The 23,057-nt window shown below is 42.1% G+C and overlaps 1 protein-coding gene and 1 pseudogene across 1 annotated transcript in view; both read left to right on the plus strand.

Annotated features, from left to right (window-relative positions):
• Positions 1 to 6,725, plus strand: part of RAB39A (RAB39A, member RAS oncogene family) — a 41,049-nt gene extending 34,324 nt beyond the window's left edge. Inside the window, exon 2 of the mRNA XM_005579529.5 lies at positions 405 to 6,725. Within this exon, the coding sequence (XP_005579586.1) occupies positions 405 to 831 (427 nt within the window). The 3' untranslated portion in view covers positions 832 to 6,725. The remainder of the gene's footprint in view (positions 1 to 404) is intronic.
• Positions 6,726 to 12,130: 5,405 nt separating this feature from the next.
• On the plus strand, positions 12,131 to 21,991 carry LOC141408560 (uncharacterized; annotated as a pseudogene).
• Positions 21,992 to 23,057: the final 1,066 nt, after the last annotated feature.

Consider the following 23,057-nt stretch of genomic DNA (forward strand, 5'->3'; position numbering starts at 1 on the left):
TTCATTAAATTTTATGACGAATGAGATGCTTAAGATCTGGTTTGTTGTGCAACCTGTGCCCTTCACTCAATCTTTCAATATGCTTATTTTTAACCACAGCTATGTAATAATCTATCAGATTTTTAAAAGCAAAAACAATCAGACAGTACGAGATGACATAGCATGTAAGTGCTTATTTGTCTATCTAAAAATAACTGCTACTTTCGTGTTCTGTCAGTGTATGAAACTTGCATATTAGTCTTGTAGAATATTTTTGTTCACTTGAGATACCTCATATTTTATTTATAAATTCTAGTTAAATCATATTAAGATATCTTCAAATGTTATTATGGTGCTAGATTGTTGGAAGGAGAAGAAAAAGAACAAGTTGTCCTTATACAACCTTTTTTCTGTTTATTTTTCAGATCAATAACCCGATCTTATTACCGCAACTCAGTTGGTGGATTTTTAGTATTTGACATTACCAACCGGCGATCTTTTGAACATGTGAAAGATTGGCTAGAAGAAGCAAAAATGTATGTACAGCCGTTTCGGATTGTATTTCTGCTAGTGGGACATAAATGTGATTTAGCTTCACAACGTCAAGTTACAAGGGAAGAAGCTGAAAAACTGTCAGCAGACTGTGGAATGAAGTATATAGAAACCTCAGCAAAGGATGCTACAAATGTTGAAGAATCCTTCACAATCTTGACAAGAGACATATATGAACTTATTAAAAAGGGAGAAATTTGTATTCAGGATGGCTGGGAAGGGGTTAAAAGTGGTTTTGTTCCAAATACTGTGCATTCTTCTGAGGAAGCAGTAAAGCCCAGGAAAGAGTGCTTCTGCTGACTTCAAACGTGCCAAAGAACTCACAGGAACAGATTGGCTGTCATTTCAGGATAAATACCAACATTAACAGCAGAATGATGCAATAAAAGCATTTAAAAAGGTTACAAACCCACACCAATACTATTTTGTAAGGTATTTGATTCAGAGCGCTATGCTTACTTGTTACACTACTAGACTGGGTATTTTGCTAAATTGTCAAGCAAAGCAGACAACCTTTTTCTTGAAAGTACCTCCATTCTCACTTCGTTAGCATATGCTGACCTTAGTGTCCAGCTATGTCAATATTACTCATTTTTCTTGACAGTTCAAATGGATTTTTGTGAATATATAATCAATTGAAAAGATTTTATTAGGAATTACATTCTCTTGAGTTAATTAATATTGAATAGCAAAATGCATTTAAATATGTACTGTTCACCTGCAGAATAAACAATCTCAGAAGTATCGACTAGGACGTAAATAGCAGTTCCTTGTATAAGGTACCAGGTTTTCTCCCCATTGTCTGGAAATGTTTGCCCTCCCTTAATTTTGCCTCAACACAAGAAAATAAGTTTTATGTTCATTTTTGTTCTCTAATTTATTGCTTCTAAAAATGCATTATGTTTTACAAATATATCTAAAGGATCCAAGCACACTATTTTAAGCAAATATTTGTAAAATTAAAAACAGAGGACCGCTCACCAAATGTTTGAAATGTTGATTTTTTTTTTTTTTTTTTTTTTTGAGACAGGATCTTGTTTTGTCACCCAAGCTGGAGTGCAGTGGGGCAATCTTGGCTCCCTGCAACCTCTGCTTCCTGGGTTCAGGTGATTGTCAGTACCTTACCTCAGCCTCCTGAGTAGCTGGAACTGCAGATGTGCACCACCATGCCCGGCTAATTTTTGTATTTTTAGTAGACACGGGATTTTTCCATGTTCCCCAGGCTGGTCTCCAACTCCTGGCCTCAAGCAATTCGCCCACCTCAGCCTCCAAAGTGCTGCTGTGCCCGGCCTATCAGCAGCAAATGTTTTGCTGTTACAGTGTACTGTTCATATTTAGACAAGAAAAACTAAATTTATTTATGTATTGACATTTTCAAAGAAAGTAAATGCAATTTGCCTTGAACTATTGTCAAAATTATTAATATAGGTAAACATAGAATGTTTTTAATAATAGCATTTTTGTCCAAGTAAATTTCCAAATTTCCTCATTTCCAATATGAAAAGAATGCAGAAAAGATTTTTCTGTGCAAGGAATATTGGTTAGATGTTTGATATATTTAGCCTTCATATTGCATTTTACAATCTCATCAGTACAAGTGAAGATAGAATAATCAATTAAGACAGTAAAATGACTTTTGAGTTTCCTAACTTTTAACTTATTGATTAAACTCTCCTGGAAGGGATATTTTGATCATAGTGTCAAATATTTTATAATGTACATTTCTATTCTGTCCTGTACACTTCTTAATCACAAAAGAGTACCAAGTGAAGTTTTTTGGAGTCATAAAGTTTTTACTCTTAACCTTTAATTGCTTCATTTGTTTGAAAACCAAAGGGGCATAGTAGAAAGAATATTTGATAAGAAACCAGAAAACTTGGTTACCAATATCTAACCATGAGTAAGTCACTTGACCTCTCTAAGAACCATTTTTCTTATTTGTAAAATTAGGCTAATAACCCATTAGTGTGTTTCATGGAAAATTATTTTGAGAATCTAGTGAATCATGCAACAAACGCTTTGTAAATAGAGTAAGCATTTTACAGATTTGAGAATGATATGCTGCTCATGGGCATACTATTATATTTGCAACGGGTGAGAATTTTGTTTTCTCATAATTTTTCCTTTCATTCCTATACAGAGGGAGTAGAAAAAGATGTGTGTTTTCGTGGACCCGTAGGAATTCTTGATTGATGCATATCCTCTAGCTTATTTTGTGGGGGCGGGGGAGGAGAGGGAGGGATCTCGTTCTGTTGACCAGGGTGGAGTGCAGTGGCATGATCAGCTCACTGCATCCTGGACCTCCCAGTCTCTAGCGAGCCTCCCACTTTAGCCTCCTGCTAGCTGGGACCACAGGTACACGCCACCACGCCTGGCTAATTTTTTATTTTTTGTAGAGAAGGGTCTCCCTGTGTTGCCCAGAGTATAGGTCTCGTACTCCAGGGCACAAGCGATCCCTCCACCTCGGCTTCACAAAGTGCTGGAATTACAGGCATGAGCCCCCGCGCCAGCTTCCTCTGTTTTTTTTTACCCTTGAGCTATTGTTCCCGCGAAGTGGAAATAATAGAGAGGGACGTTCCTGCAGTCTTAACCCAATCAAAAGTCACGTTTGTACTTTTTGTGCATCTTTGAAATAGATGTTTAATTGTAGTTTCAAATACTTGTACCTTTTCTGAGTTCATGTATTTTTAATTGTGCTTATGGAGAGAATATAAATTATAACTATATACGGTATCACTATTTATATTGTCAGCATTTTCTTGATATCCTTAAGTTAATTTCACATGACTTCAAACCATAATTAACCAAATGAGAAAATACTTGTCCCCCAAAATGTGAAGTAGTCCATTTTACTATTACAGTTTTCAATCTTATATGACAATTTCCCATCGGTCCAAAATGGCATAAACCCAAACACTGAAAATCTAACAGCAGCTGAAAGTACAGTCACCTGTGCCTACTTCTAAAGTTAAATAGCTAAAACATAAAATGTGATTTAAATTTCAGTGGACGCCCTTTATAATTCTAATGTCGGGAGGGACTAATATTTGGGCTGAAGGATATCATGTGTTCCAAGATTTAAAACAGAACTAAAGAACTAGAATAAAAACAGGAAGGCAGGGTCCAAAATTCAAGGCGTGAACAGAAGGAAGCCTAGAACTCATCTCCTAGCACCTTATTCACCACGCTGTGCTTAGTGTGTGTGTATTGAGTGGAGGGAGGGAGAGGGAGGGAGAGGATGTCAAGAAAAGGGGAAATGTGTTCTAACTGAATCCACAAAATACTAAAATAGGGTTAAATAATTTTCATATTATAGAGGAGCTATTTATGGTAAAACAATAGTAAAGTGAACAACGATCACTGCAAAACTCTGAGTGCTTGTACAAGATTGCCAAACATCTGTCTAACCTTAGCCAGTTATCTTTATCCATTTATTTATATATATATATAATAGCTGACCTATTTTCTTACACATCGTTATAGAGAATATGGATAACAATGCCAAAATAGTAAAAATATTTGCTCCAGGCAAAATGCTTTTACCAAGTTTCTTAGAAATCAAATATCCTTTATTTTATATTAAAGTTACTTTATTTAAAATTTAAAACCAGTAAATGATGTAGCTAATTACTAAATAGTTTAAGTAAATGTGGGTTTTGATTTTTTGAGACAGAGTCTGGTTCTGTCTCCCAGGCTGGAATGCAGTGGCGTGAACTCAGCTCACTGCAACCTCCGCCTCCTGGGTTCAAACAATTCTCCTGCCTCAGCCTCCTGAGCAGCTAGGATTACAGGCGTGCACCACCACATCCAGCTGATTATTATTATTATTATTTTTGAGACGGAGTTTCACTCTTGTTGCTCAGGCTGGAGTACAATAGTGCGATCTTGGCTCACCGCAACATTTGCCTACCGGGTTCAAGCAATTCTCCCGCCTCAGCCTACCAAGTAGCTCAGATTACAGGCATGCGCCACCATGCCAGACTAATTTTTTTTTTCTTTTTTTTTTTTTTTTTTTTTTTTTTTTGTAGAGATGGGGTTTCTCCATGTTGGTCAGGCTGGTCGCGAACTCCAGACCTTAAGTGATCCACCTGCCTCAGCCTCCCAAAGTGCTGGGATTACAGGTGTGAGCCACTGCGCCCGGCCTAATTTTTGTATTTTGAGTAGAGGCAGGGTTTCACCATGTTGGCCAAGCTGGTCTCCAACTCCTGACCTCAAGTGATCCACCTGCCTCGGCCTCCCAAAGTGCTGGGATTACAGACGTGAGCCACCGGCGCCTAGCAGTAAATGTGATTTTTTTTTTAAAGAAATGAAAACAGTCCAATTCTTATCGTAAACTTGTCCCTGATGGAAACTGCTCATCTTGAGCTGCATTCACACTCCCAGTTCATGTAGTGATGTGATAGTAAGTATAAGCCAAAATGTTTAATCAGAATGTTTTTTAATGTGGCCTTTATATGCATAATAGTGGCAAACAAGATTTCCTGAGCCTGGAAACTTGAGAGTTTATTCTAGATTTCCAAAAACCTCAAGCATTCCGTATTTTTTGTGTGTAGCAACCAAAACAGTCTTTTATATTATTGTTAAGATAACTTTATCAGAACAAAGTCTTTTTATCCAACTTTACGTCATTAAAAAAAATGAATCTATGGATTAATAAAATCATTTTAAGAGTATTTTTGTCAGATTTTATACTGCCCTTGGTTCAGTTAAGAACAAAGCTTTCAAAGCAGCTTTAAAGAGTGCACTGTATTTGAATAATTTCCTGGCCGGGTGCGGTGGCTCACACCTGTAATCCCAGAACTTTGGGAGGCCAAGGCGGGCGGATCACGAGGTCAGGAGATCGAGACCATCCTGGCTAACACAGTGAAACGCCATCTCTACCAAAAATACAGAAAAAAAAAGAAAAAGAAAAAAAATTAGCTGGGCGTGGTGGCAGGCACCTGTAGTCCCAGCTACTCGGGAGACTGAGGCAGGAGAATGACGTGAACCCGGGAGGCGGAGCTTGCAGTGAGCCGAGATCAAGCCACTGCGCTACAGCCTGGGTGACAGAGCAAGACTGTCTCAAAAAAAAAAAAAAGAAAGAAAGAAAGAATAATTTCCTTAGGTCTCACACAGAAGAACTCGCAAGACTAAAGACCCATTCAAAAACTAACTTATTTGCTTCTCGGTAACTACCTAAAAGATTTCACTTGGAAATGCAAAAGAAACTTGGAAATGCAAAAGAAACATGTAATCTTTCTTTAAGAAAAAAACAGAAAGATCCTCTTTCAGCATGGGGAGCTGAAAAAAGAAAAAACTGAAAGACTATAAAGGTTTTACTGTTTATTTGTTTGTTTGTTTGTTTGCTTTTTAGAGACAGGGTCTTGTTCCCTCTCCTAGGCTGGAGTGCAGTGGCACAGTGATAGGTCATAGGAGCCTCAAACTCCTGGCCTCAAGCCATCCTCCCACCCCAGTCTCCCAAGGTGCTCGGATGACAGGCATGAGTCACCCTGCGCCCAGCCTATAAAGGCTTTAATCTTAGATTCTTTGTATTTTAAAATGGTAGGATACAATCCCAACCAGAAGCTAACTCTTGGAAATTTCACAGCTGATAAATAGCCATCTCTGCTTCAGAATCTTTCTCAACTCTGAACGTTTTCACCAAATCTTCCTGAGCTACTGATCTTCACTTGATCTTAAAATAACAGACTAATCTCCTGAACCTTAATGGACTGCTGCATGACCTGGTGTTTCTATACTGCTAATGACTGATGCAAGTAGACACATGAGTGATGAGCTGTGACAATCTATTTCAATCATTACACAATCTAGTTCACTTACTGCACATAATCATGGTAGAAAATAAATGAAAACAAAATTTTAAGGTATAAAAAAATTAGTGTACCTCGTTATTATTTCTGGGTAATTTTTTTGTCTTTTTAAAAAATAGTGCCTAAAACATTGTCTTATCTATGTGACATTCAGTGACTACTAATTGATGGTTATTGTGTTGAATTACTCCTATTAAATGTGGGTTCCACATATTTGGTTTCAATTTATACATTCCATGGAAGAATAAACATGTTTTATTATCATCATCTCTCAGCATTTTTTTTTCAGGATGACAGACAATGGAAGTAGGATAAGTGTAAACTTTTTGAAGTATGTTATTAATGTTATTTGATTTTAAATAATGAATAAAAGAATGAGAATGAGAACTATGATTGTCATATAATTATCATCATATCCATCTTTTTTTTTTTTCTTTTTTGAGAGGTAGCAAGGTTTATTGTGAAGAGCAAAAGAACAAAGCTTCCACAGCGTGAAAGGGGACCCGAGTGGGTTGCCTCACGGTATCTATCTTTAACTAGCCATCTTTGGTGGTGCTTTTAAAATAGAAACAACTATTTAACTACAATTTTGTGTGTATGTATTCACAAATGAAGGGCAAAAAATAATCAATTCGAGATCAACAATGCTTTACATATTACATTATACCATGATGGAATGTAGGGTAGAACCCCATAATCAGACATTAATATTTGTACAGCAAATATATGAATATTCACGCCATAAGAGATACGATCTGTAAATAATCTGTCATCAGTCCAGGTCAGATTTTTGTTGCCAAATGGGTTATAAAAAGAATCTTCGATTTTTCAGAGCTTTTTGGATTTCAGAATTGCAGAAAAGGGTCGTGTACTATGTACTATGTCTTGTACTATGCTTTAACACATGTTTCAAAATGTGTAACTTTTCTCTACTTGGCTCATATTTGTCATGCTTCAGCCTTGCACGTAGTGGGAGCTTATGAAATTTTGAATTGAGCTGTTAAATCACACAAAATATTTATACCTTCTACATAAGCAGTTAACTATGTAAAATGTTTATAACAGTGCTTGGCACATAATTATATTATTATAATTACTATTTTTGAGACAGAGTTTTGCACTTGTTGCCCAGGCTGGAGTGCAGTGGCATGATCTCGGCTCACTGCAACCTCTGCCTCCCGGGTTCAAGTGATTCTCCTGCCTCAGCCTTCTGAGTAGCTGGGATTACAGGTGCCCGCCACCACATCCAGCTAATTTTTTGTATTTTTAGTAGAGACAGTGTTTCACCATGTTGACCAGGGTGATCTTGAACTCCTGACCTAAAGTGATCCGCCCGCCTTGGCCTCCCAAAGTGCTGGGATTACAGGCGTGAGCCGCTCCTCCCAGCCCTGTTTTATTTTTAGTATCGTTCTTATTATAATCACCAAGTTGTCAAGAAGCCAATCTTAATCCCTATTGTTGGCTAGAAACTGTTGATAATGGCTCTCTGGTTAGTTCATTTTAAGTGGTCATGACTCCCTGAAATGGCCTAATTCTTAGAGAATGCTTCAGTAGTGCCCTAAAGGACATAGAGCTCCTGGGGATTGCTGGTCATCAACAATAGCATCTGGCCAGATGGCCAAGGGCTTGAAGGAGTGTCCCAACAGCAGCACTGCAAATTCACCAGCAGAAAGAGTTAGTGCATGCGCCCAGTGTGGTAAGGACTGTGGGTCAGAGGATTAGGCTTTTAGTTTGTGTAAAATGATTATCACCAAAGATAAAAAATCTTCTAAAAGATTTTTTTTTTTTTGGTAACAGCTTTGACAGACAATTTACATGCCATACAATTAAATCATTTAAAATGTACAATTCAGTGTGTGTGTGTGTCCACTTTTGCATTGCTTTAAAGAAATGCCAGGCTGAGCACAGTGGCTCATGCCTGTAATCCCAGCACTTTGGGAGGTTGAGGCAAAAGGATCACTTGAAGCCAGGAGTTCAAGACAAGCCTGGGCAGCATACTGAGATCCCATCTCTACAAAATGTTTTTAAATAAATTAGCTGGGCATAGTGGCACACACCTCTGGTCCCAGCTCCTTGGGAGGCTGGAACCCACCAAGCCCAACCTCCAACATTTAGATTACATTTCAACATGAAATTTGGAGGGGATGAAACATCCAAACCATATCACAGTGGTTTTTAGTATATTCAGTTGTGCAACCATCAACATAATCTATTTTAAAACATTTTCATGACCTCAAAAAGAAATCCCTGTACCTTTAGCTATTACCCTAACAGTCTTCATCCCCCCACTGTACCCTACCCAGCGCCAGAGTCCTAAACAACCATTAATCTATATACTTGCCTATACTGGATATTTCACATAGATGTCAGGTAGGAGGTGGGACTCAACTTGGATGTGGGGCTCGAACACTGGACCAAATTGAGGACTAGTTCAAACAGGGACTGGGTAGAAGCAGCTTTCCATAAGACAAACCCACCAGTGTGCCATGTCAGTTTACCATTGCCGTGGCAACACTGGAAGTTACTGTCCCTTTCCATTGCAACAACTGGGAAGTTACCTCCCTTTTCCTAGAAATTTCTGTATAATCTGCCCCTTAATTTGCATGTAATTAAAAGTGAGTATAAATATGACTGCAGACCTGCCTCTGAGCTGCTTCTCTGGGCACATTTGCCTATGAGGTAGCCCTGCTCTGCAAAAAGCAGTACTTTTGCTGCTGCAGTCCACCACTGCTTCAATATAAGTTACTGTCTAATGCCCTCACTCGCCCTTGAATTCTTTTCCTGAGTGAAGCCAAGAAACTGCCTGGACTAAGCCCCAATTTGGGGGCTTGCGGCTCCTACATCAGATAGAGTCATATAGTGTGTGGCCTTTTGTGACCAGCTTCTTTCAATTAGCTTAATGTTTTCAAAGTAGTAGCACCTGACTGGGCATGGTGGCTCATGCCTGTAATCCCAACACTTTGGGAGGCCGAGGAGGGTGGATCATCTGAGGTCAGGAGTTTGAGACCAGCCTGGCCAACATTGCGAAACCTTGTCTCTACTAAAAACACAAAATTAGCTGGGCATGGTGGCGCATGCCTGTAATCCCAACTACTTGGGAGGCTGAGGCAAGAGAATCACTTGAACCCTGGAGGCAGAAGTTGTAGTGAGCCGAGATCACACCATTGCACTCCAGCCTGGGCGACAGAGCAAGACTCCATTTCAAAAACAAACAAACAAACAAATAAATAAGTCAAAGTAGTAACATCATTTTAATAAAAATTTTCCCATTATGTAATAGATACTAGTTCATTGTACAACATTTGGAAAATACAGAAACATAGAAAGATAGAGAGAAATCCTCATTAGACTAGGGCCAGTTAATAATTTTTTTGTAGAGATGGGGTCTCCCTATCTATGTCGCTCAGGCTGGTCTGGAACTCATGGGTTCAAGCAATCCCCCCACTTCAGCCTCCCAAAGTGCTGTGAATAGACATGAACCACCACGCCTGGCCCGGAAAACCATTTATTTACTTCCAATAATAGACATTAAGATTGTTTCCAGAGCCAGGCGTGGTTGCTCACGCTTATAATCCCAGCACTTTGGGACGCCAAGGGAGGGGAATTGCTTGAGCCCAGGAGTTCTGGCAACATAGTGAGACCCCGTCTCTGAAAAAAAAAAAATTAGCAGGGCACAGTGGCACACACCTGTGGTCCCAGATGCTTGGAAGGCTGAGGTGGGAGGATCATTGGAGTCTGGGAGGTTGAGGCTGTAGTGAGCCGATATTGCACCACTGCACTCCAGCCTGGGCCACGATGAGAAACTGTCTTAAAAAAAAATTATAAGAACATTTGTTTCCCTCAGATCCTCATTAATACTTAATAATGGCAAAACCTGATATATTGACAAATGATGGGCAAAAAAATTCCCATTTAATTTACATTTTTCTGTTCTTCTGAGTACATTAGCTTTCATAAAATTTATTGATTGTTTGTATTCCTTTGATGAATTGCCTAATTGCATCCTTTTCCAATTTTCTATTGGATTGTTAGAATTTTTCTTATTGATTTTTTAGGAATACTCTCTATACTATGGACAGAAATACTTTGTTTTGTGTGTTGAAAGTATTCTCTTCCAGTCTGTTAGGACTGGTTTATGCTATCTTTTGTTGTGAAGTTTTAATTTTCAGGCATCTCAAGTCTATTTTTTTCCTTGTGTCTTCAAGGACTTGTGTCTTCATTAGGACCTTCTTCCCCAGCCCCAAATTACAAAATACTGTCCTATATCTTGTTTTTTATATTTATACTTTTATATAGCGAACTTTTTTTAGTTTTTAATTTTTTATATATTTATTTTTGAGACAGGGTCTTGCTCTGTCATCGAGGCTGGAGTGCAGTGGCGTGATCTTGGCTCACCACAGCCAACCTGGGCTCAAGCAATTCTCCCACCTTGGCCTACTGAGTAGCTGGGACTACAGGCGCACGCCACCATGCCCAGATAATTTTCCTTAATTTTTTGAAGAGACAGGGTTTTGCCATGTTGGCCAGGCTGGTCTCAAACACTTGGGCTGAAACGACCCACCCGCCTTGGTCTCCCAAAGTGCTGGGATTACAGGGGTGAGCTACTGTGATTGGCCCAGAACTTATTTATATGTGGTATAATATAGAGGGGTGTTTGTTTGTTTGTTTGTTTGTTTGTTTTTGTTTTTCAGCTGGAGTCTCTGTTGCCTAGGCTGGAGTGCAGTGGCATAATCTTGACTCGCTGCAACCTCCGCCTCCCAGGTTCAAGCAATTCTCCTGCCTCAGCCTCCTGAGTAGCTAGGACTACATGCATACACCACCACATCCAGCTAATTTTTGTATTTTTAGTGGAGATGGGGTTTCACCATGTTGACCAGGGTGGTCTCGAATGCCTGACCTCAGGTGACCCACCTGCCTCCGCCTCCCAAAGTGCTGGGATTACAGGCGTGAGCCACCGTGCCCAGCTGGGATTTTTTTCTGAGTAAGTAATTTGTTATTCCAATGTCATTTATTCCTCTCTCCAAACATTTGGATTGCGGTTTTTATATATACTCTATCTATATTTACATATCTATATTTTAGCTCTATCTGTATCTATACTGAATCTGTTTCCAGACTATTCAGAGCCACTGATTATTGGTTCAATGTTGAGTTAATACCACACTGTCATTTACTAAAACTTTAAAATATGGTTTGATGAGGACCATCCCAGTTGCTATAAGCACCCCCATGCCCACCAGCAACCAGACAATGGTCCCTAAATACTATTTCCCACTAAAAAGAACCAAAGTTTTTTGGTGAAATGGCTGATTCCTAGTCTGAGGCAGGAAATGTATAAAATGAGTCTGGGCATCTTGTCACACCAGAAAATAAGGAAACTACAAAAGAATATTAAGAACTTGCCAAAGCACTTAGAAGCAAACCTGAAGAGGCCAAAGCTGAGACAATATGAAGATCAAAATGAATAATAGTGGAGTAAAAGAACATTAAGTACTTATAAATCTATGAGTTCAAAATGACACTAAAAAAAATAATAATTGTGTAGTGAAAGGAGCCACTTACACTTCTATTCCATGATCCCCAGACCCATGGGGAGACTTTAGCATATAATGGCCTCTGATTCAAAGACTATACAGTACTGCATCCTAAGAGACAGAACCCCATCCTTTCAGATTTTTATCTCCTAAATGGCTGTATAACTGAGTCTTCAGTAAGCCATTTTACCTTTCAATTAGGTCAGCTACTTCTGGGCGATGAGATATGTGGTAAGACCAAATAATTCCATAGGCATGACCCCACTGCTGCAGTTCCTTTACCACGAAAGGAGTTCCTTGATCAGACACAATGTTGTGGATGATGGCATTACCTCGATAAGGCATTCTGCAAGTTCAAGGATGGTACTGCTGCCAAAATGATTGTGGACAGCAAAGGTCAAACCACATCCAGAATCTGTATCTATTCCAGTAAGAACAGATTTCTGTCCCCACCCCCATGATGGAAAAGGTCCAGTGTAATTAATCTGCAAAGGACGGCTGGTTGATTCCTGTATGGAGGATTCCTAAGACCATGCCGAGGTTCAGTGATTCACCAGGAGGATTCACAGGTTGCAGCATATAGTTGCACTCACAGTTGTGACTTGTTACCACCAAGGATACAAAGCAAATCACCCAAGGGAAAAGGTGCATGGGATGAAGTCTGAGGAAAAGGCACCTGCTTCCAAGGATCCTCTCTGGGTAGAGTCACACAGGATGTACTCAATCTCCCCCTCAGCTGTTGTGACAATATGTGTGAAATGGTGTCTGCCAGAGAGGTTTGTTAAGAGACTCAGTGCCCAGGGTTTTTACTGAGGGCTGGTCACACAGGCAGCTTCTTCCTGGAATATGCCAAAATTCCAGACCCCCTGAAGGAAAGTGGGAATTCAGCATAAACTATATGATTTATATGGACCGTTCAGGCATGAGATACCATTTTTATCCATTCTGGGAATGGTGAGAACCCTCTTGAAATCCAAGTTCCTAGATGCCAGCCAAGGGCCGAGCTTGTAAGCAGACCTTTCAAAGTATAACAATCAGGCCTGCTATGTTAACTCTTTTCTGCCTGTTCCCCCTGGGGAGTAATAACAAGTCAGGGGCCCCATGTTGGTCTCTTCTATTGGACATTCAGTGGGGGCAATAGCTAGGTCACACAGCAAGTTGGGGCCCATGCTGTTGAGTTCAAGCACAAAGCAAGGCAAAGGAAGTTAAATTTGGTGCCAGAAGCCGTCAAATGACAACTCTCAAAGCTGTTGCAATCTACTTCATTTTTGTTTGGGAGCAACCCTCCAGGATTCCAGTGGACCTCTCCTTACAGGGACACTTTAGAAGAAGAGGAAGGTTAGTGGAACAAAATACAAGGAGCTTCCTCGGCAACAAGTCTCGAGGCCACAACTGACACTCATCATCTTCTCCTCTACAACCCATTCTGGATTCCCCTCACCCTCATCTAGCATCTCTGCTGGTTACAAGGATTTGCCTGGTCATGTGATACAGACCCTCATTCCTGATGCCGCAAGCACCTTAATCCCAGGACCAGTGACTGTGTTAGCTTACACGGCACAAAGACTTTGTAGCCAGGTGCGGTGGCTCAGGCCTATAATCCTAGCACTTTGGAAGGCCCAGGGTAGGTTGCTTGAGCTCAGGAGTTCAAGACCAGCCTGGGCAGCGTGGTGAAACCCCATCTCTACTAAAAATACAAAAAATTAGCCAGGTGTGGTGGCTCATGCCTGTAGTCCCAGCTACTTGGTAGGCTGAGGTAGGAGAACTTGAACCTGGGAGGCAGAGGCTGCAGTGAGCCTAGATCACACCACTGCACTCCAGCCTGGGTTACAGAGCAAGACTCCATCTCAAAAAAAAAAAAAAAAATTGAGAGAGAGAGACTTTGCAGGGTCCCCAGGCAAATATGTGATTGAGTTAAGGTTTGCAAGACAGGAAGATTATTCTGGAATATCCAGGTAGGTCCAAGGGAATTACAAGGGAAAGAGGGAGGCAGGAGAGTCAGAGTCAGAGAAGCTATGATGATGGAAGAAGAGGAGTGATGCCATTGTTGGAACAGGGCTATGTGCCAAGGGATGCAGGTGCCCTCTAGGAGCTGGAAAATGCAAGGAACCAATTCTCCTTTAGAGCTTCCAGAATAATGCAACCTGCTGACTTTTTTATTTTTATTTTTGTAATGAAACAGGGTCTTAGGCCACATGCAGTTGCTTACATCTGTAATCCCAGCATTTTGGAAGGCCCAGTCAGACAGGTTACTTGAGCCCAGGAGTTCAAGACCAGCTTGGGCAACATGGTGAAACCCCATCTCTGCAAAAAAATATAAAAAATTAGCTGGGCATGGTAGCATGTATCTGTAGTCTCAGCTACTCAGGAGGCTAAGGTGAGAGGATCGCTTGAGCCTGGGAGGTCAAGGTGGTTGTGGTGAGCTATCATCACACCACTGCCCTCCAGCCTGGATGACAGAGTGAGACCCTGTCTTAAAAAAGAAAAAAAAAAAGAGAGAGAGAGGGAGAGAGAGAGAGACTGGATCTAGCTCTCTCACCCAGGCTGGAGTGCAGTGGCACAATCATGGCTCACTGTAACTTCAAGCAATCCTTCCACCTCCTGACATCTTGATTTTAGCCCATAAGACCCGTTTTTGGACTTCTGACTTCGAGACCTGCAAGATAACAAATTTGTGTTGTTTTAAGCCACTGAGCTTGTGGCAAATTTTTACATCAGCAATGGGAAACTAACAGAATATGCCCTTCTCAGCCTGAGGTTACTGCACTTCTCCATTTACAATCAAACTGGACAAGGGAGTCCCACAAGGCACCCAAGTGATGCACGTATTTTTCCCTACCCCGTTGCATAACAGTATCCTTACCCTCTCCTGATAAAATTCAATTACCCTTACCAGAATGAAGACTCCCTTTCTTCTCAGCTGATCCCTTGCCATACAATACAAAGTGCCCAGTGCAGGCATAGCTTATAATTAACAGGACTCTTACTGTGGCCTCTGGAAAAAATGTTCCCCTTTGGAGATCGAGACCTCTTAACCTGCAGAGTCCAGGATTGCAGAGATAGAGAAACACAATTGTGAAGTCTCAAGTAGCTCACTGTGAGTGATGGTGAGTCCACTTCTGCTTTCACCCCTTAGTTCCTGGATCCATGTATTCTTCCTGTTGGGGACACAGTGCTATACATAGGTCTCCTATTCAAGGTAAACTCTGCATCATGGAGGATAGTGCCCATCCTTGCAAAGTATCTTCACTGAGCAGGCACATCAGCTCTGCCTTCAACAGGCCATTCTAATGCTCCATCAGGTCAGCAGCTTCTGGGTGATGCAGTATACGATATAACCATGGATCTCATTCATGGTCATGGCCCACCCCTGCACATCCTTTAATGCAAAGTGGGTCCCTCGTCTGGTGTGATGACATACTGCATGCTTTGCTGAGTCAATGCAAGCAAGAAAGGCAGAATCATACCTAGTATATGTGTCTATTCCTGCCAGAATTAACAATTGACCTTTCAATGTAGTCTACTTGCCACCAAGTTGCCAGTTAGTTACTTTGAGGGATGGTACTTTGTCAATGACCCCGTGTTGGTCTCTGCTGCAGGCAGGTTGGACATACAATGGCAAACATTCAACCTGGATAAGTGAGGGCCCATACTGTTGGGTCTATGTACAGCCTTCCTCCCTGCCATCATGGCTACTTTGCTCACATGCCCTTTATTCCAGAACTGAATGGGCAATGACAGAGGCTGGTTGATGCCAACTGGGAGAGTAATTTTGTCTTCTTGGTTGTTTAGTGCCTCTTCTGAGGCAGATGCTCTCATCAGTGTTAACATGTGAAACGAAGACCTTCATATTCAGTACCTGCTTCTGTATATTCACTCTCTGCCTCTATCCTTGACTTCTTTGCCCTCAGTCATCATCCTCTCATGCCCTGATCAGAGAGACATGCCTTTCCCACTGCCCAGGAGTCTGTCTATTCTACTTCAAGCCATTTATCTTTCCAAACAAACTGAGTGACCGAGGTATCAAAGAAAAAACAGATCCGGACATTAGTTAAAGTGATAAAAACAGATTTTACTCAGTAACTATTACAATAGGGGGAAAGGGACTTCGGTATAGAACTGGACTCAATTTGGCTAGGCTCAGTGACTCCTGCTTGCAATCCTAGCACTTTGGGAGGCCAAGGTAGGGGGATTGCTTGAGTTCAGGAGTTTGAGACCAGACTGGGCAACTGTGATGTTTAATACTAAGTGTCAACTTGATCGGATTGAAGGATACAAAGTATTGATCCTGGGTGTGTCCATGAGGGCATTGCCAAAAGAGATTAACATTTGAGTCAGTGGGCTGGGGAAGGCAGATCTGATGATCTGCGTGAGCACGATCTAATCAGCTGCCAGCAAATATAAAGCAGGCAGATAAGTGTGAAAAGGAGAGATCGCCCTAGCCTCCCAGCCTACATCTTTCTCCAGTGCTGGATGCTTCCTGCCCTCGAATCTTCAACTGCAAGTTCTTCACTTTTAGGACTTGGACTGGCTCTCCCTGCTCCTCAGCTTGCAGACAGCCTATTGTGGGACCTTGTAATCATGTAAGTTAATACTTAATAAACTCTCCTCTGTATATATATATATTAGGCTATATCTGTATATACTATTAGTTCTGTCCCTCTAGAGAACCCTGACTAATACAGATTTTGGTACCATACGTGGTTTTAGAGGAACAGAATATTAAAGATGAAGTTCTTTTGTTGTTTTGGAGGGGTTTCTGGAGTTAGCTGCTTAATATGATTAGATCCAAAAATGCTACGGACTCTACTTCTAATAGCATGAAGAACACTGATAGCCCTTGGCGTGAACTGTTTAGAGAGTTATGCAAAATAAATGCATTTGACACTCCTGATTCACTGCTCGTGAGAGTCAAGGACTTGATATCTTTGACCATATGTGGAGAACCAAGGAACATAATGAAGCTAATTGGTTGCTCCTAAGTTCAGTGGACAAAGTGATGAAAGAAAATGACGAACTTAGGGATCCTGTCTCCCAGTTTCTGAAGCAGATACTAAGCCTCTAATCTACTAAGATTGCCCTGAGTGTGAGTCTTATCTCCTGTAAAGAAAGAACTGCAATTGTGGAAAAACAGACACAAGCTCTTATCACGCAAGTGGCTGACCTGCAATGAAAGATACATGCACAGTCTCACCAGGTATCTACTGTTAAAGTGAGAGCATTGATTGGAAAATAATGGAACCTTGAAACTTGGAATGGGGATGTATGGGGGGACCATGGTGAAACTGGGGACACTGAGTTTGTAAACGCTGATGAAACTTTTTTGCCAGAAGGAACAGCTTCTCCATCTCCAGTAGTGGCAACATCCCCTCCCCAACCCATACTGCCATCAGCCTTTCCACCCTTGTCTAAGGAGATAAACCCTGTGCTGCCCAAGCAAGAGTGATGGCCTCCCCTGAGGCAGTTGCCAGGCAAAATAATGTTGATTCTCCTCAGGAGTCACCCCCAACACCCCTGTTTGTTTCTAGACCTATAACTAGACTAAAGTCCTGGCAAGCCCCTCAAGGTGAGGTTGAGAGTGTGACCCATGAGGAGGCGTGCTACATTCGAAAAGAATTTTTGAGTTCTCTAACTTATATAAACAGAAAAGTGGAGAACAGGCATGGAATGGATATTAAGGGTATGGAATTATGGTGGAAGGAACATAGAGTTGGATCAGGCTGAATTTATTGATTCGGGCCCACTAAGTAGGGACTCTGCTTTTAAGGTTGCAGCTTGGAGAGTTGGAAAGAGTTCTAATAATTTATTTGCTTGATTAGCTGAAATATGGATTAACAGATGGCCCACTGTGAGTGAGCCGGAAATGCCTGACCTCCCTTGGTTTAATGTAGAGAAAGGGATCCAAAGGCTTAGGGAGATTGGGATGGTGGAATGGATTAGTCACTTTAAACCTGCTCATCGCAGCTGGGAGGGTCCAGAAGATATACCCTTGACCAATGACTTGTGAAATAGACTTGGGAGGGCAGCACCGGCATCTTTGAAAAGCTCCGCAATTGCTCTTCCCTATATGTCAGATCTAATGGTGAGAATTGCAGTTACTCAACCACAAAATTTAAATACAATGGGCATAATTGGATCCCAAGGGGGCAGGGACCAAGTGGCACCACTCAACCACCAAAGGCAAGATGGGCATGTCTGCCATAATGGACAGCAGAGGCAAAGTGGCAATCAGAATAGTCTGACTCATGTAGAGCTCTGGCATTGGCTAATTAATCGTGGTGTTTCTAGAAGTGAAATTGATAGGAAGCCTACTACATTGCTATTTAATTTATACAAGCAGAAAACTTCTAGGTCGAATAGACAAAAGACTAGGTTGAATTATAAAAACAGAGAATCATGGCCTCTCAATCAATTCCCAGACTTGAGCCAGTTTACAGGCCCAGAATCCCTCGAATGAAAGGGAGGCCGGGTCCCCTTGAGGAAGGACCCCACTACATTATCAACAATTTATGCAGTGAATCTTTCTCCAATCCTTCCCCAAGGAGATCTCCAGCCTTTTACCAGGGTAACTGCACTGGGGAAAGGGAAATGATCAGACATTTCAGGGACTACCGGACACTGGCTCTGAGCTGACGTTGATTCCAGGGGACCCAAAATGTCATTGTGTTAAAGTAGGGGCTTATGGAGGTCAGGTAATTAATAGAATTTTAGCTCAGGTCCAACTTACAGCGGGCCCAGTGAATCCCCAGACTCATCCTATTGTCATTTTCCCAGTGCCAGAATGCATAATTGGCATAGACACACTTAGCAGCTGGCAGAACCCCCACATTGGCTCCCTGACTGGTAGGGTGAGGACTACTACAGTGGGAAAGGCCAAATGGAAACCATTAGAGTTGCCTCTACCAAGAAAAATAGCAAATCAAAAACAATATGGCATCCCTGGAGGGACTGCGGAGATTAGCGCCACCATCAAGAACTTGAAAGATGCAGGGGTGGTGATTCCCACCACGTCCCCATTCAGCTCTCCCATTTGGCCTTGAAGAAGACAGATGGATCTTGGAGAATGACACAGGATTATCATAAGCTTAACCAAGTGGTGACTCCAATTGCAGCTGCTGTACCAGATGTGGTTTCATTACTTGAGAAAATTAATTCCTGATATCTGGTATGCAGCCATTGACTTGGCAAATCCCTTTTTCTCCATTCCTGTCTATAAGGCTCACCAGAAACAATTTGCTTTCAGCTGGCAAGGTCAGCAATATGCCTTTACTGTCCCACCTCAGGGATATATCAACTCTCCAGCGTTGTGTCATAATCTTATTTGGAGAGACCTTGATCACTTTTCACTTCCACAAGATATTACACTGGTCCATTACATTGATGATATTATGCTGCTTGGATCCAATGAATAAGAAGTAGCAAGCCCACTGGACCTATTGGTGAGACATTTGCGTGCCAGAGGATGGGAAATAAATCTGACTAAAATTCAGGGACTTTCTACCTCAGTAAAATTTCTAGGGGTCCAGTGGTGTGGAGCCTATCGAGATATTCCTTCTAAGGGGAAGGATAAGTTGCAGCATTTGGCCCCTCCTACAACTAAGAAAGAGGCACAATGCTTAGTGGGCCTATTTGTATTTTGTAGGCAACACATTCCTCATTTGGGTGTGTTACTCCAGCCCATTTATCGAGTAACCTGAAAGGCTTCCAGTTTTGAGTGGGGTCAGGAGAAGGCTCTGCAACAGGTCCAGGCTGCTGTGCAAGCTGCTCTGCCACTTGGATCATATGACCCAGCAGATCCAATGGTGCTTGAGGCATCAGTGGCAGATAGGGATGCTGTTTGGAGCCTTTGGCAGGCACCCATAGGTGAATCACAGTGGAGGCCTCTAGGATTTTATAGCAAAGCTCTGCTATCTTCTGCAGATAACTACTCTCCTTTTGGCCTATTGCTGGGCTTTGGTGGAAACTGAATATTTGACTATGGGTCATCAAGTCACCATGCGACCTGAACTGCCTCTCATTAATTGGTTGCTTTCTGACCCGTCTAACTATAAAGTACGTTGTGCACAGCAGCATTCCATCATCAAATGGAAGTGGTACATACGTGATCCGGTTCGAGCAGGTCCTGAAGGCACAAGTAAGTTACATGCAGAAGTGGCTCAAATGCCCATGGGTCTTCACTCCTGCCACCCTCCCTTCTCTCCCCCAGCCTGCACCGATGGCTTCATGGGGACTTCCCTATGATCAGTTGATAGAGGAAGAGAAGACTAGGGCCTGGTTCACAGATGGCTCTGCATGATATGCAGGCACCACCCGGAAGTGGACAGCTGCAGCACTACAGCCCCTTTCTAGGACATCCCTGAAGGACAGCAGTGAAGGGAAATCTTCCCAGTGGGCGGAACTTTGAGCAGTGCACCTGGTTGCACACTTTGCATGGAAGGAGAAATGGCCCGGTGTGTGATTACATACTGATACATGGGCTGTAGCCAACGGTTTGGCTCGATGGTCAGGGACTCGGAAGAAGCATGACTGGAAAATTGGTGGCAAAGAAACTTGGGGAAGGGGTATGTGAATGGACCTCTCTGAGTGGTCAAAACCATGAAGATATTTGTATCCCATGTGAGTGCTCACCAACAGGTGACCTCAGCAGAGGAGGTATTTTAATAATCCAGTGGATAGGATGACCCATTCTGTGGACACCACTCAGTATCTTTCCCCAGCCACCCCTGTCATCGCCCATTGGGCCCATGAAAAAGCGGCCATGGTGGCAGAGATGGAGGTTACGCATGGGCTCAGCAACATGGACTTCCACTCACTAAGGCTGACCTGGCTATGGCCACTGCTGAGTGCCCAATTTGCCCCCAGCAGAGACCAACACTGAGCCCTCGATATGGCACCATTCCTCGGGATGATCAGCCAGCTACCTGGTGGCATGATGATTATATTGGACCTCTTGCATCATGGAAAGGGCAGAGGTCTGTCCTCACTGGAATAGACACTCCAGATATAGGTTTGCCTATCCTGCACGCAATGCTTCTGCCAAGACTACCATCCATGGACTCATGGAATGCCTTATCCACCATCATGGTATATCACACAGCATTGCCTCTGACCAGGGCACTCACTTTATGGCTAAAGAAGTGCAGCAATGGGCTCATGCTCATGGAATTCGCTGGTCTTACCATGTTCCCTATTGTCCTGAAGCAGCTGGATTGACAGAATGGTGGAATAGCCTTTTGAAGTCACAACTACAATGCCAACCAGGTGACAATACTTTGCAGGGCTGGGGCAAAGTTCTCTAGAAGGCCACGTGTGCTCTGAATCAGCATCCAATATATGGTACTGTTTCTCTTATAGCCAGGATTCACGGGTCCAGGAATCAAAGGGTGGAAGTGGAAGTGGCACCACTCACCATCACCCCTAGTGATTCACTAGCAAAATTTTTGCTTCCTGTTCCTGCAACATTACGTTCTGCTGGCCTAGAGGTCTTAGTTCCAGAGGGAGGAACTACGAGACACAACAATGATTCCATTAAATTGGAAGTTAAGATTGCCACCTGGACACTTTGGGCTTCTACCTTTAAGTCCACAGGTTAAGAAGGGAGTTACAGTGTTGGTTGGGGTGATTGACCCGGTGAACATTTTTCATCAAGATGAAATCAGTCTACTACTCTGCAATAGTGGTGAGGAAGAGTATGCATGGAATATGGGAAATCCATTAGGGCATCTCTTAGTATTACCATGCCCTGTGATTAAGGTCAATGAGAAACTACAACAGCCCAATCCAGGGAGGACTGCAAATGGCCTAGACCCCTCAGGAATGAAGGTTTGGGTCACTCCACCAGGGAAAAAAACACAACCTGCTGAGGTGCTTGCTGAAGGCAAAGGGATTACAGAATGAGTAGTATAAGAAGGTAGTCATCAATACGAGCTGTGACCATGTGACCAACTGTGGAAATGGGGACTGAAATTGTCATAAATATTTCCTCCTTTTTTTTGAGATGGAATCTTGCTCTGTTGCCCAGGCTGGAGTGCAATGGTGCAATCTCAGCTCACTGCAACCTCCGCCTCCTGGGTTCAAGAGATTCTCCTGCCTCAGCCTCCCAAGTAGCTGGGGTTACAGATATGTGCCATCATGCCAGGCTAATTTTGTATTTTTAGTAGAGATGGGGTTTCACCATGTTGGTCAGGCTGGTCTCGAACTCCTGACCTCAGGTGATATGCACACCTTGCCTCCCAAAGTGCTGCGATTACAGGCTTGAGCCATCATGCCCAGCCATTTCCTCCTTCTTTTGCTAAAAACATGTTTGTGCATGTATATATTTTTAAAAATCTTTATTTTATTTCCTTTTCCTTTATCATGTGACAAAATTTATTGACTTCATATCAGCTTTTAAGTATTGTTAACTTTATGTAATAGTATTTGAGTTGGGAATTGTTGCATTTACAGTTGTACGAAGGATAGTTGTATTATGTTGGGCATAATTGTGACCTTAATACTTGGGTGATGAAATAATCTGTATGACAAACCCTCATGACACCTAAGTAACAAACCTGCACGTGTAACCCTGAACTTAAAAGTTAAAAAAAAAAAAAAGTGTTGAATGACACAGGGTTCGAAGCTTCTTGCCTATACAGCTTGCTTGTGCCTACAGTCTAGCTTGTGCTTGATCCTGGATGTACCACTTCTATCTCCTGAAATAGAGTTGCTGTGCTTGGTGGCTCTGATGGAAACCAACTGATGAAAGGCAGGTGTAGCCCTATGGTCGTTTCATGGTCAGGCTTTTCACCTCTCTCAGTGCCCAGTATCATGCTAATAGCTTTTCTTAAGGCATATAATTCTCTACTATGGATAGAATGACTATGATCCAGAAACCCAGGGCTGCTTATGATTCTCCCATTCGGTCTTGCCATAAACTCCATTGGGTGTCTTTCCCTACCGCTGACATGTTTAATGCTATAGGATCTGCTGGTTGTTTGGTTCAAGCAGCAAGGCCACTTGCACAACAACACAGACCTGCTTCAGAGCCCTTTCCTTTTCTAGAAACCTGGTACATGGGTAAAGCAGCATTGCCTGATTGGACTAACTTGCCTTCAGAATCTGAAGAGACCTAAGATTTGTTCTTCCTTCTTTCTTCTTCAAGACAGGAGATGTAAGATGCAGCAATGTGTTCTTTTTTTTTTTT

Source organism: Macaca fascicularis, chromosome 14 (genome assembly GCF_037993035.2).
Source record: "Macaca fascicularis isolate 582-1 chromosome 14, T2T-MFA8v1.1".
NCBI classification, from domain to species: domain Eukaryota; kingdom Metazoa; phylum Chordata; class Mammalia; order Primates; family Cercopithecidae; genus Macaca; species Macaca fascicularis.